This window comes from Anomaloglossus baeobatrachus, chromosome 6 (assembly GCF_048569485.1).
Source record: "Anomaloglossus baeobatrachus isolate aAnoBae1 chromosome 6, aAnoBae1.hap1, whole genome shotgun sequence".
NCBI classification, from domain to species: domain Eukaryota; kingdom Metazoa; phylum Chordata; class Amphibia; order Anura; family Aromobatidae; genus Anomaloglossus; species Anomaloglossus baeobatrachus.
Genome location: NC_134358.1, coordinates 476,284,084 through 476,299,120, shown reverse-complemented (window position 1 = coordinate 476,299,120; position 15,037 = coordinate 476,284,084). Strand labels below are relative to the sequence as shown.

Below are 15,037 nucleotides of genomic sequence, written 5' to 3'. Positions count from 1 at the left end.
ACATCCTTCTGCCATTCCTGAGTGGAGAACCAATTTAACATAAAGGGTCACTTCATCTTATTCTTTTTAAAGGGGTATGCCAGGGTGGACATATTATTGGTGCAACCTGTGCAGCAGCACAGGAGCCCAAGGAGTATGGGGCCCCACTAACACCGCCAAACCAGGTGTAATTGTCCATTATTGGACTGCAAAGGGCCCATGAATTGATCTTGTACAGGGGCCTCTTCTGTTTGTGTGCGCCAGTAGGGTATACGATCTTCAATCCTTTATAAAAGGGTTTCACCTTGTACACAACAAAAACCCCATTAACAACTGCCATGGTGTTATTGACCGACATTGTCCAGAGCACAGTGGAGACTATAATACATAACCCTAGTAGCTCCATTTTACTAATTTAAAAAAAAAATAAACTCATTAGTAAACGACCATGGCCTCCAGGGATGCAGGAACCCATATTTGACATCTGTAGGTGCTAAACAATTTCAGCTCTACGGAAACCTTAAACTGCTTATGAATTATTGCTCGGCTTTAGTCACATCTTCCCTAAGTGGTGCCGGGCTTTTATTCCCAGTGCTTCTGCTCTACAATATTAAAAAGAGTGTGTTGTCAGAAAATTACTTCATGTTTAAACAAATAATCCTTAAATACTGCAGTTCCACACTTTCTACGGAGCCCTCCAGTGGGCCACCGCTGGGAACATAACTTTTAAGCTTTTACTGTGAACTCTGAGGAAAGGTAAAACCTTTTTAGTCAAGTTCTGAAACTACAAAAAAATACAAAAATAAAATGACACCTTAATTTTGGTTTATATTTTTAAAAAGCACAAATAATAATAATAATAATACTAATAATAATAATAATAAAAAAAAAAAGATTTATTGCCTTCCAAATTCTAAATGCTTTATGTCTCACTCTTGTTTGCTTTTCTGGCTTGTTATAACAGTCATTATCAGACTCCTCTGGTGAGTATAGCCCACCACCCACAAGTTACAGCACATTCTACCATATGGAAAACGGTGGCAATCTTCCGTGTCTTTTTTAAAATATTTTTTAAAGTACAGTCTGTGCTCTTTAAGTTTTATTGTTCTGCTCTGCCTGTTTGTTATTTCAAAGAATTTCTTTATTGAACCCCTGCATGTGCTCAGAAGGTTTTTGGAACAGTGTCTCACCCTTTGATTTTTGACAACTTCTGGTTCGATTTTTGACCCTGTGTTGCTGATCCTCACCTCTTCTAATTCATGGTTTGTTACTTGGTTCAACTTCTAGTTTTGCCCCGGGTACTGTACGTGTTAGGCCCGTTTCATACGTCAGTGAAAAACACTGACATTCTTCACTGATGTGTAAAACTCCATGTTCCGGGATTCACGGCACACATGGGTTGTCCATGTTTCATAGTTTTTAAGGTTGAAAGGAGACTCTAAGGCAGGGTTTGCACACTACGACATCGCAGGTGCGATGTCGGTGGGGTCAAATTATAAGTGACGCACATCCGGCATTGCATGCGACATCGTAGTGTGTAAAGCCTACATGATACGATTAACGAGCGCAAAAGCGTCGTAATCGTATCATCGGTGCAGCGTCGGCGTAATTCATAATTACGCTGACGCGACGGTCCGATGTTGTTCCTCGCTCCTGCGGCAGCACACATCGCTGTGTGTGAAGCCGTAGGAGCGAGGAACATCTCCTACCGGCGTCACCGCGGCTTCCGTAGGATATGCGGAAGGAAGGAGGTGGGCGGGATGTTTACATCCCGCTCATCTCCGCCCCTCCACTCCTATTTGCCGCCTGCCGTGTGACGTCGCAGTGACGCCGCACAACCCGCCCCCTTAATAAGGAGGCGGGTCGCCGGCCAGAGCGACGTCCCAGGACAGGTGAGTCCATGTGAAGCTGCCGTAGCAATAATGTTCGCTACGGCAGCTATCACAAAGATATCGCTGCGACGGGGGCGGGGACTATCGCGTGCGACATCGCAGCATCGGCTTGCGATGTCGCAACGTGCAAAGTGCCCCTAAGTCCATCTAGTTCAACCCGTAGCCTAACATGTTGATCCAGAGGAAGGCAAAAAAACCCCAATGTGTCAAACAAGCTCCAATGGGGAAAAAAAATTCCTTCCTGACTCCACATACGGCAATCAGACAAGTTCCCTGGATCAACACCCTGTCATAAAATCTAATATACATAACTGGTAATATTACTTTTTTCAAGAAAGGCATCCAGGCTCTGCTTAAATGTTAGTAGTGAATCACTCATTACAACATCATGCGGCAGAGAGTTCCATAGTCTCACTGCTCGTACAGTAAAGAATCCTCGCCTGTGATTATGATTAAACCTTCTTTCCTCAAGACGTAGCGGATGCTCCCGTGTTCCAGTCGCAGGCCTAGGTGTAAAGAGATCTTTGGAAAGGTCTCTGTACTGTCCCCTCATATGTTTATACACTGTGATTAGAGCCCCCCTAAGCCTTTGTTTTTCCAAACTAAATAACCCCTAAGTTTAATAACCTGTCTTGGTGTTGCAGCCCACCCATTCCTCTAATAATCTTGGTCGCTCTTCTATCTACCTGTAAGATTATGCTATTTATAACCTTCTATACTTTTGCCATCAAGAAAAGCATCCATTCCTCTCTTAAATTCATTCAGTGAGTTGGCCATCACCACTTCCTCAGGAAGAGAGTTCCAGAGCCTCACTGCTCTTACCGTGAAGAACCCTCTTCTATGCTGATGTAGGAATTTTCTTTCCTCCAATCGAAGAGAATGCCCCCTTGTTTTTGTCATAGTCCTTAGTACAAACAGATCATGGGAGAGATCTCTATATGGCCCTCTAATGTATGTGCAATCCGTGATCCGTGATTGCATATGGACATTACTCACCTGCCTTCGCTCCTGCTGTCCATAGTAGTGAAGTCTCCAGCTCTGCAGCGTCGCCCACCACTCTCTGCAGCTACTTCCTGGTCGGCAATTCCTGCTCTCATAAATATTCATGAGCCAGGCAGGAGCTGCCGGGAGCAGAGCGAATCGCGGGCAAGGTAAGTTGAAAATATTTAATATGTCCGTGATTTTCTGGTACGTGTTTCACTGATCACACACGGATCACACCATAGTGTGGTCCGTGGGTCATCAGTGATGCCAGAAAAAAACTGACTTGTCTCCGTGCAGAATCATGGCCACGGGTGTAGGCTGCACAGAGAGACACGTTCAGTGAAAAATCACTAATGTGTGAGCAGACCCATTGATTATAATGGGTCTGCGTATGTCAGTGATTCTGGTACGTTTTAAAAAAAGAACAAACGTACCAGAATCACTGACGTGTGAAGGGGGCCTTAAGCTGTATCTCTGTAATTACCAACGTCATTTTTGCTTATTCACTTTGGTTTATATGGACTGCGTTACTCATATTTTTTTCCTTAGTTTTCTAACTTCTTAGGACAATTTTAAAATGACTGCACAACATACATTGGAATTGGAATAATGCCTCCCCGTTGGTGTATATATTAGGGTACGTTCACACGAGCGTATGAATCGGACGAGTGCAATGCGTGAAAATCTTGCATTACACTCGAACCAATGTTATTCAATAAAGGCCCCGTTACATTCAACGACGTATCTAATGATATATCGCCGGGGTCACGGATTCCGTGACGCACATCCGGCATCATTAGCGACGTCGTTGCGTGTGACACCAACAAGCGGCCGTTAACGATGGAAAATACTCACCAAATCAACCATCGTTGACACGTCGTTCATTTTCAAAAAATCGTTGCTTGTTGAGGACGCAGGTTGTTCGTCATTCCCGAGGCAGCACACATCGCTATGTATGATACCTTGGGAACGACGAACTACAGCGTACCTGTGTCCTCAACGAGCACCGAGTTGGGAGTGACGGAGATGCAGCTGCTCTCCGCCCCTTGCTTCTATTGGCAGCCCGCTCTGTGGTGTCGCTGTGACGCCAAACGAACCTCCCCCTTTCAGGGGAGGTTGTTCACCGCCCACAGCGACGTCATTAGGGAGGGCTGTATGTGTGACACGGACAAGTGAGATTGTGCACCACGGGCAGCGATTTGCCCGTGACGCACAAATGACGGGGGTGGGTGCCATCGCTAGCGATATCGCTAGCGATATCGCTAGCGATGTCGCTCCGTGTAAAGCCCCCTTTAGGCAGAGCAGTTGGCCAGCTTTTTTCTCATAAAGATTCTAGATGAGAGAAAAATCGCAGCATGCTGTGATTGTCTGCGAGAGCTGTATCACCTGTACCCATACAAGCCAATAGGTGCGAGTGAAACATCAGACTGCACTTGGATGATATCCGAGTGCAGTGCGATAATCGCATCAGCTGACAATGGAGGAGATGGGGAGATTAATCCCTCTCCTCCGCAGTTCCCGCCCTCTCCTTGGCAGCTGCAGGATCGGGTCACAGTCGCATGACTCTCAGTTCATGCTGGCAGTATAGCGGGAGCCGAGGGTCATTAGCATATCGCATCTGATGCTCTCGCATCGGATGCTATACGTTTGTGTGAATCCAGCCTTATTTTGAGGAATTTACATGATGATTGTCTACAAGTTGTACTTGTTCTTCTGGGCAGTTTCTGGTGTACTTATACTACATTTTAAAACTATGAGTGGTTTTAGGCTAAAATAGCCAAAATGCAGACCGTGGAAGTAATATTCTAACCATAGTCCATGACAAGAAATCCCAGGGGAAACAGAGGACAATGTATGTACCAAGATTAATGGAAGCCAAAAAATTATTTAGAGACAGAATCATATGCCTGCTCATACAATCAGAGAAATGAACATTCAATTCACAGGCAACAGCTCTAGTGAACATTCCTGCATTCAGCATGCCAATAGCATGCTCCCTCAAAATTTGTGACATCTGTGGCATTGTGCTGTGAGATAAAATTGCACATTTTAGATTGGCCTTTTATTGTGGCCAGCCAAAGGCACACCTGTGCAATAATCATGTTGTCTAATCAGCAGCATAATATGCCACACCTGTGAGGTTGATGAATTATCTTGGCAAGTGCTCACTAAGGTCCCCTTCACACGTCAGTGAAAAACAGTTTTTCACTGACATGATAAAGGTGCGTATGTCCTTCCGTGTGCCGTGATTTTGTCACACGTGTGAACTCCGTGTGCTATCTGTGATAATACACGGAGATCAGGCACTTGTTATGCTCACCTGTCCACGTTACTGCTGTCCGTGGTGCTGAACTCTCCTGGATGCTGTCTCCGGCTGCTGTGGTCTCCCCTCTGCAGCTACTTTTGGGTCAGCTGTGCAGTGCATAAATGCTTATCTATGAAAATAATTAGCCGGCCTGAATAAAGAGACAGCAGCAGCCAGAGACAGCATCACTGGAGACGGATAAGATTAAAAAGCTCTTTATTTTAAATGTACGTGTTTTTCTGGTACATGTTTCACGGACCACACCATTGTGTGGTCCATGGGACATCAGTGATGCCAGAAAAAAACGGACATGTCTCCGTGCGGAAATCATGGATACACGTGTACATGTATGCATGGAGACACGTCAGTGAGACATCACTGATGTGTGCACAGACGCATTGATCTTAATGGGTCTGTGTATGTCCCTGATTCTGGTACGTATAAAACTGTTGCATATGTACCAGAATCACTGACGTGTGAAGGAGGACTAACACAGATTTAGACAAATTTGTGAGCAATATTTGAGAAAAAAGGCTCTTTGTGTACATAGAAAAAGTCTTAGGGGTACTTTGCACGCTGTGACATCGCTACTGCGATATATTCGGGGTCAAATAGAAAGTGACGCACATCCGGCGCCGGTACAACGTCGCAGCGTGTAAAGCCTAGAAGCGCCGATAAACAATCGCAAAAGCGTCGAAAATCGGTGATCTGTGTAGCGTCGGTCATTTTCATAATGTTGCACCAATAGGAGATACAATGTTGTTCCTCGTTCCTGAGGCAGCACACATTGCTGTGTGAAGCCGCAGGTACGAGGAACATCTCCTTACCTGCCTCCACCGGCTATGCGGAAGGAAGGAGGTGGGCGGGATGTTTACGTCCCGCTCATCTCCGCCCCTCCGCTTCTATTGGCCATCTGCTGTGTGACGTCGCTGTGACGCCGCACGACTTGCCCTCTTAGGAAGGAGGCGGGTCGCCGGCCAGAGCGACGTCGCAGAGCAGGTAAGTGCGTGTGAAGCTGCCGTAGCGATAATGTTCGCTACGGCAGCTATCACAAGATATCGCATGTGCGACGGGGGCGGGTACTATCGCGCTCGGCATCGCTAACATCGGCTAGCGATGTCGCAACGTGCAAAGATCTTTAAGCTCAGCTCATGAAAAATGGGAGCAAAAACAAGTGTTAAATTTACATTTTGTTGAATGTATACTCTGAACCTGTCTCATTGTAAGGAAGCAGATTTGCATCGGATTGCCTAAAGATATTTATTGACAACTATTACTTTTTGTTAGGTGTGGGAGGAAATATGGCTGATGTCTGAATAATAAATGTTCTGCTGCCAAATGAAAATGAAATATTTATTAAACCCACTTTTTGGTCCGTAAATACTGAAAAAAAAAAGGAAAAGAAATGCATTACCATCCAAGGCGCTGGTAAGGATGTGGAAGGCAGTGATCAAGTCCTCTTTCGATTTATCGGTTAGCTTCTCATTTTTCAGATCATATCCTACAAGGGACAGTATCTTCTCTACATGTTCTTGCTGAGGCAATTTTAGCTCATTCAGAAACTTCAAACCTGGCGCAGCGCCTAAACAGATCTCTTCTACCTACCAGAGAAAAGACAGACAATCATGTACCAATCATTAATCAGCGAAGAGCGGGCTAACATCTGATCTGTGTGTACAGATCGCTCCCTGCTTAGCAGAGCAGACTGGAGAAAAATGAGTTGTATTTAAACAGTACAAAAGCAATGATGCAAATGGAAAAACAAGCAAGTTAATTATGCCCTTCAGCAAGATGTATGCTGCTGCGTCCATAAAGCAATATCCTGCTTTTGGCTTAGCTATGAATTTTGGCCTAGCAATCTGATTCACAACTGCAAAATAATGTACAACACAGTATTTGCCATCAGTTCTTGAATTCTGAATTTATTAGATGCTATTAACGTACATAACAAATTAAGCTCTATTCAGGCTGGAGTCACGGTTACTAGTCTCACAGGATGATGGTCTGTTATTACCCATAATGTTCTACTTTGATACTGCCTGTATAGACTTAAAGGGAACCTGTCAGGTCCAATATGCACCCAGAACCACGAGCAGTTCTGGGTGTATATTGCTAATCCCTGCCTAACTGTCCCTGTATACACTAGCATAGATAGAGAGATCTTTAGAAAAAGGATTTCTAAAGATCTTTTACTGTATGTTAATGAGCGAGGTCACTAGCCCCCTGGGCTTTAGTTTCCTGGCCAGTCGCTCCCATTAGCATGTTAGTACGCCCCTGTGGGTGTGCTAACATGCTATTGAATGCGCAATGTCAGAGGATGATCTCACTCACCCCTTCGCTACCATCACGTCCGACGGGGGATTTCGGCTCAGTGCACATGACCTCGGAGTTTGGGTCATGCGCACTACTTCAATTTGAAGCCAGGACGCATACATCCGGCTTCATAGTGCGCATGACCCAAACTCCGGGGTCATGCGCACTGAGCCGAAATCCCCCGTCGGACGCGATGGCAGTGGAGAGGTGAGTGAGATCATCCTCTGATGCTGCGTATTCATTAGCATGTTAGCATGCCTACAGGGGTGTACTAACATGGTAATGGGGGCGACTGGCCAGGGAACTAACGCTCAGGGGGCTAGTGACCTCGCTCATTAGCATACAATAAAAGATCTTTAGAATGACTTTTTCTAAAGATCCCTTTATCTATGTTAGTGTATACAGGGACGGCTAGGCAGGGATTAGCAATATACACCCAGAACTGCCCGTGGTTCTGGGTGCATATTGCACCTGACAGGTTTCCTTTAAAGGGTTAGTCCAGTGCCGCTCACTTACAGATCAAGAGGTGAGCTGTGCCGAGGGCTTCATATCTACTCTGCTATCTGCTACAATGAGTGCATGATTGGCAGGTATCTGTAGGGACATCATCAGAGCCGTTCATCTCAATGTGACCCCATGCAGATTGTACATGTAGTTGCCAACACATGTCGTTCCACAAAATTATGGCGTCGTATGTATTTTCTTATGAAGGTTCAACTGACATCTTGCACATGCTGTTTTCAGTTTTACGGTTTTTAGTTATATAACCATAAAGGATAGTATTGTTTGTTTAATAAGGCAATAATTTTTTATTGCCTTATTACACAATAAGGCAAATATGACAAATATGGTCTATTGTTGTACATAGGGCTGAAAAAAAGCTCTAAATAATCTACTTCCACATTTTGGGCCTGACACACAATGCGCAGATTGAGTCAACTTCTCCCCTTTTTATCTGGTTTCAGGTGTGATTTTCATATTGCCCACACGCCACACCTGTTACTTCCTATAGGTGAGTTTGAATGAATTTCACATGCATGAAATAAAGTTGTTTACCCACAATTTTGGAAAGGTACCAACAATTATGTCCGGCCCATTTTTGGGGTTTTATGTTGTTTTTTTTCCTCAGGTTTTTTGTGTTGTTTAAATGCACACAAAGGAAATAAACATGTGTATGACAAAACATGTGTAATTACAATAATTTCCAACACTTTCGGCCATGACTGTATAAGCAGTGATATAGATATAAAAATAAAATAATGTAACATAACAGTCTGATTTAAACAATAGATTATTTTCTGATGACAAATTCCCTTTAAATAGGCTTTCTGTGATTGGTGGAGGTCTGAGAGTCCAGGCAGCCCAATCAATCATCTGATTCACTGCACACCCATAAGCACTGCCTCCCTTTATTATTTACCAGGCACAGTGCATTTATAAGCAGCTGTATGTGGTAGCACAGATCAGTGCCATTCAGTTGAACAAGGCTGAAGTACGGACATCTACAGTACCAGGCACAGCTGCTATGGTTATTAGGGCAGTGAGTCTCGTAAATTATTAAAGGAAATCTGTCAGCAGGTTTTTGCGACGTAAGCTGAAGCCAGCATGCTGTAGTTGGTAAAAAAAAAAACAAAAATCAACTATGCCTCTGTTATTAAGCTGTGTGCTGTTGTTTACTTAAATTAAAGGCTTTAATTAAATTAAAGGTGATTATCATTAATAGCAAGTGCATGGCAGTACAGCATGCTCTCTCCTCTGATTCACACCTCACTGTTAACATACAATCTCTATTGAGAGCCTGATAGCTCCCTGGGCTCAGCTACATGACTAAAGCTAAAAATTCAGATTGTGTATGAACGCCTGCACCCAGTGATCTAAGTGATACATCGTTGGATTCAGAATCTCTTTGCTTACATCATGCTGCTCTCAGATGAGGTAGCAAAAACTTGTTGACATATTTCCTTTAAGGGAATGCAGCACTATCTTCATTTCAATAAGCTACTTGATGGGTGTGTCCCAGTCCGACCCCATCTGATATTGGTGGACTATTCTAAGGATATCCCATCAATTACAAAGTCCTGGAGTATCCCTTTAAAGCTAAACCATTGAAAAGATAACATTTTAAGCTGAAAGGTAACACATGTGAAGAGGTAACCTGACTGATCCTTTTGTGCTTCCTGGACAAAAGTGGCTTCCAGAAACATCTTACAGTGGACAGAGAGAACTAGGGGACCTCAATCAGGCCGAGTGTTCTTGTGTATGGGGGAGTGATGAGAGATAGCTAATGTGTACGTGGCCTTAAGCCCCTGGTTTATATTGACTATTGGCAAAGGATATTCAAAGACACCACATTTAACATGCAATACTGCAGCAATAAGCAGGCCGCTGATCTTACCACAGCTTGGATTTGAGAGACTATTTGCCCATCATCCAATATTTCGCACAGGAGATTATACAGCTCTTCACGCTGAGAATCAGGAAGCTCTTGAAATAAAGCAAACCGCTTTGTAAGCTCCAATATGTCTTTCAGGAGAAAAAAGTGAGAAAAAAATCAAATCAAAGTGCCTTTTATGCTGCCATGAAAAGGTTCTATAACATAAACAGTATATCTCACACAACAAAACAGCCTCTTAGAAGATGAGTACATTTCATGGATTTGTTCCTGTGTTACGGCCCAATGTATATTGTTTCACTTACACATTTTGCTAGTGTTGGTTTCCCCTCACCGTGCATTAATGCAGAACATACCGTAGCAGTAAATGGCGCGTATCTCGGTGACACATTGCTATCTCCTGCCAATGCCCTATTCATTATACGGAACAGATTCCTTAGATGTTTTTATTACACAATTAAAGTGAGCAGCACATAGAAAGGATTGTTGTTAGGCTGCAGGGTAAAGCCATCTCCTCTAGAAAGCCCTAATCAATGTTAGGAAGACCTGGAGAAAACCAGATTGTCATAGTGACTAGAGAATTAGCCCTGGTGGACAAATCTTTCCTCCAGCTCTCCATGTATTCAGAAACTCCATGCAGCTAATGTTGAATGCGTGGCACCCAGGGGCGAACGATGGCATTTGCAGGGATCGCAACCTTGACCAGGCCCAGGGGTGCAGGAGGCCCCCTACCCCAGGCTCTGGTTCAGCTGGATTTGTATCCAAGGCTGCATATCCAGGTGAAATTCATTGCGGCCCTAGGAAGAGGACAGTAGATACCAGGATTGGACAGTATATACCAGGAAGGCCCCAGGAGGGGGATAGTAGATACCAAGAGTGGGACAGTATATACGGCAGGGGCCCAGGATGGGGAAATATATACCAGGATGGGGACTTTTCTTTTTACCAGGATGGGGTTATATATAAACCAGGATGTGGCTAGAATGGGGAACAGGTAACATACAGTTAGGTCCAGAAATATTTGGACAGTGACACAATTTTCGCGAGTTGGGCTCTGCATGCCACCACATTGGATTTGAAATGAAACCTCTACAACAGAATTCAAGTGCAGATTGTAACGTTTAATTTGAAGGTTTGAACAAAAATATCTGATAGAAATTGTAGGAATTGTACACATTTCTTTACAAACACTCCACATTTTAGGAGGTCAAAAGTAATTGGACAAATAAACCAAGCCCAAACAAAATATTTGTATTTTCAATATTTTGTTGCGAATCCTTTGGAGGCAATCACTGCCTTAAGTCTGGAACCCATGGACATCACCAAACGCTGGGTTTCCTCCTTCTTAATGCTTTGCCAGGCCTTTACAGCCGCAGCCTTCAGGTCTTGCTTGTTTGTGGGTCATTCCGTCTTAAGTCTGGATTTGAGCAAGTGAAATGCATGCTCAATTGGGTTAAGATCTGGTGATTGACTTGGCCATTGCAGAATATTCCACTTTTTTGCACTCATGAACTCCTGGGTAGCTTTGGCTGTATGCTTGGGGTCATTGTCCATCTGTACTATGAAGCGCTGTCCGATCAACTTTGCGGCATTTGGCTGAATCTGGGCTGAAAGTATATCCCGGTACACTTCAGAATTCATCCGGCTACTCTTGTCTGCTGTTATGTCATCAATAAACACAAGTGACCCAGTGCCATTGAAAGCCATGCATGCCCATGCCATCACGTTGCCTCCACCATGTTTTACAGAGGATGTGGTGTGCCTTGGATCATGTGCCGTTCCCTTTCTTCTCCAAACTTTTTTCTTCCCATCATTCTGGTACAGGTTGATCTTTGTCTCATCTGTCCATAGAATACTTTTCCAGAACTGAGCTGGCTTCATGAGGTGTTTTTCAGCAAATTTAACTCTGGCCTGTCTATTTTTGGAATTGATGAATGATTTGCATCTAGATGTGAACCCTTTGTATTTACTTTCATGGAGTTTTCTCTTTACAGTTGACTTAGAGACAGATACACCTACTTCACTGAGAGTGTTCTGGACTTCAGTTGATGTTGTGAACGGGTTCTTCTTCACCAAAGAAAGTATGCGGCGATCATCCACCACTGTTGTCATCCGTGGACGCCCAGGCCTTTTTGAGTTCCCAAGCTCACCAGTCAATTCCTTTTTTCTCAGAATGTACCCGACTGTTGATTTTGCTACTCCAAGCATGTCTGCTATCTCTCTGATGGATTTTTTCTTTTTTTTCAGCCTCAGGATGTTCTGCTTCACCTCAATTGAGAGTTCCTTAGACCGCATGTTGTCTGGTCACAGCAACAGCTTCCAAATGCAAAACCACACACCTGTAATCAACCCCAGATCTTTTAACTACTTCATTGATTACAGGTTAATGAGGGAGACGCCTTCAGAGTTAATTGCAGCCCTTAGAGTCCGTTGTCCAATTACTTTTGGTCCCTTGAAAAAGAGGAGGCTATGCATTACAGAGCTATGATTCCTAAACCCTTTCTCCAATTTGGATGTGAAAACTCTCATATTGCAGCTGGAAGTGTGCACTTTCAGCCCATATTATATATATAATTGTATTTCTGAACATGTTTTTGTAAACCGCTAAAATAACAAAACTTGTGTCACTGTCCAAATATTTCTGGACCTAACTGTATATATTAAGATGGAGGACATATACAGTATATCAAGATGGGGGGGACATAAATGCCAGGATGGGAGACATATTTACGAGAAAGGAGCTCAGTTTGGGGGGCATTAGAACAGGGTAGTGGACATTAGTACATAATGGGGGGGGGGAACTGTTATGTGTTTATAGTATTTAGAATGATAAATGTATACATACAGTACAGACCAAAAGTTTGGACACACCTTCTGATATCTAGAACAACTGTTAAGAGGAGACTTTGTTCAGCAGGCCTTCATGGTAAAATAGCTGCTAGGAAACCACTGATAAGGACAGGCAACAAGCAGAAGAGACTTGTTTGGGCTAAAGAACACAAGGAATGGACATTAGACCAGTGGAAATCTGTGCTTTGGTCTGATGAGTCGAAATTTGAGATCTTTGGATTCAATCGTGTCTTTGTAGAAAAGGTGAATGGATGGACTCTACATGCCTGGTTCCCACCGTGAAGCATGGAGGAGGAGGTGTGATGGTGTGGGGGTGCTTTGCTGGTGACACTGTTGGAGATTTATTCAAAATTGAAGGCATACTGAACCAGCATAGCTACCACAGCATCTTGCAGCGGCGTGCTATTCCATCCGGTTTGCGTTTAGTTGGACCATAATTTATTTTTCAACAGGACAATGACCCCAAACACACCTCCAGGCTGTGTAAGGGCTATTTGACGAAGAAGGAGAGTGATGGGGTACTACGCCAGATGACCTGGTCTCCACAGTCACCAGACCTGAACTCAATTGAGATGGTTTGGGGTGAGCTGGACCGCAGAGTGAAGGCAAAAGGGCCAACAAGTGCTAAGAATCTCTGGGAACTCCTTCAAGACTGTTGGAAGACCATTTCCGGTGACTACCTCTTGAAGCTTATCAAGAGAATGCCAAGAGTGTGCAAAGTAGTAATGAAAGCAAAAGGTGGCTACTTTGAAGAACCTAGAATATATGACATTTTCAGTTGTTTCACACTTTTTTAAGTATTTAATTCCACATGCTTTAATTCATAGTTTTGATGCCTTCAATGTGAATCTACAATTTTTAGTGTCCTGAAAATAAAGAAAACTCTTTGAATGAGGTGTGTCCAAACTTTTGGTCTGTACTGGACGTATACATACATCTGACCAACAAAAGGGGGGCCAGGTCCAAAATTTGCACCAGGGGCTATCGAACTCTAATTACACCACTGGTGGCACCTGTTGATTATTGACAGCTCTCTGCTCTGCCAGATGAAAAACTACTCCTGATTTGAGCCAGTGGCTGTCACTCAATAACAGAGCTGGCAGCTCCTCCCAAAATGTGTATATTATTTTACTTATAGTGCTATTGATTCCACAGCGCTTTACAGATGTAATCATTACTGTCCCCTTTGGGGCTCATAATCTACATTCCCTATCAGTATGTATTTAGAGTGTGGGAGGAAACCAGAGAACCTGGATGAAACCCACGCAAAGAAGGGGAGAACATAGAAACTCCTTGCTGATGTTGTCCTTGATGGGATTTGAACCCTGGACCCCAGCGCTGCAAGTCTGCGGACTACTGCGGAACAGTGCTAACCACTAAGCAATAGTGCTAACCACTGAGCTACTGTGATTCTCAGCTTTACAGATACAGTTAGGTCCAGAAATATTTGGACAGTGACACAAGTTTTGTTATTTTAGCTGTTTACAAAAACATGTTCAGAAATACAATTACATATATAATATGGGCTGAAAGTGCACACTCCCAGCTGCAATATGAGAGTTTTCACATCCAAATCGGAGAAAGGGTTTAGGAATCAAAGTTCTGTATTGCATAGCCTCCTCTTTTTCAAGGGACCAAAAGTAATTGGACAAGGGACTCTAAGGGCTGCAACTAACTCTGAAGGCGTCTCCCTCGTTAACCTGTAATCAATGAAGTAGTTAAAAGGTCTGGGGTTGATTACAGGTGTGTGGTTTTGCATTTGGAAGCTGTTGCTGTGACCAGACAACATGCGGTCTAAGGAACTCTCAATTGAGGTGAAGCAGAACATCCTGAGGCTGAAAAAAAAGAAAAAATCCATCAGAGAGATAGCAGACATGCTTGGAGTAGCAAAATCAACAGTCGGGTACATTCTGAGAAAAAAGGAATTGACTGGTGAGCTTGGGAACTCAAAAAGGCCTGGGCGTCCACGGATGACAACAGTGGTGGATGATCGCCGCATACTTTCTTTGGTGAAGAACAACCCGTTCACAACATCAACTGAAGTCCAGAACACTCTCAGTGAAGTAGGTGTATCTGTCTCTAAGTCAACAGTAAAGAGAAGACTCCATGAAAGTAAATACAAAGGGTTCACATCTAGATGCAAACCATTCATCAATTCCAAAAATAGACAGGCCAGAGTTAAATTTGCTGAAAAACACCTCATGAAGCCAGCTCAGTTCTGGAAAAGTATTCTATGGACAGATGAGACAAAGATCAACCTGTACCAGAATGATGGGAAGAAAAAAGTTTGGAGAAGAAAGGGAACGGCACATGATCCAAGGC

At 43.7% G+C, this 15,037-nt stretch overlaps 1 protein-coding gene across 3 annotated transcripts in view; it reads right to left on the bottom strand.

Moving 5' to 3' along the window:
• The window catches only part of GSDME (gasdermin E), a 199,647-nt gene that overhangs the window by 47,362 nt on the left and 137,248 nt on the right, over positions 1–15,037 (bottom strand). For all 3 annotated transcript variants that reach the window (XR_012724556.1, XM_075316699.1, XM_075316698.1), the window contains exons 7-8: positions 9,869–9,996; positions 6,575–6,761 (exon numbers count right to left, since the gene is read on the bottom strand). Coding sequence is in view for 2 of the 3 variants with exons in the window: in XM_075316699.1 (XP_075172814.1) it covers positions 6,575–6,761; positions 9,869–9,996 (315 nt within the window). In the remaining variant the exon portion in view is untranslated. The remainder of the gene's footprint in view (positions 1–6,574; positions 6,762–9,868; positions 9,997–15,037) is intronic.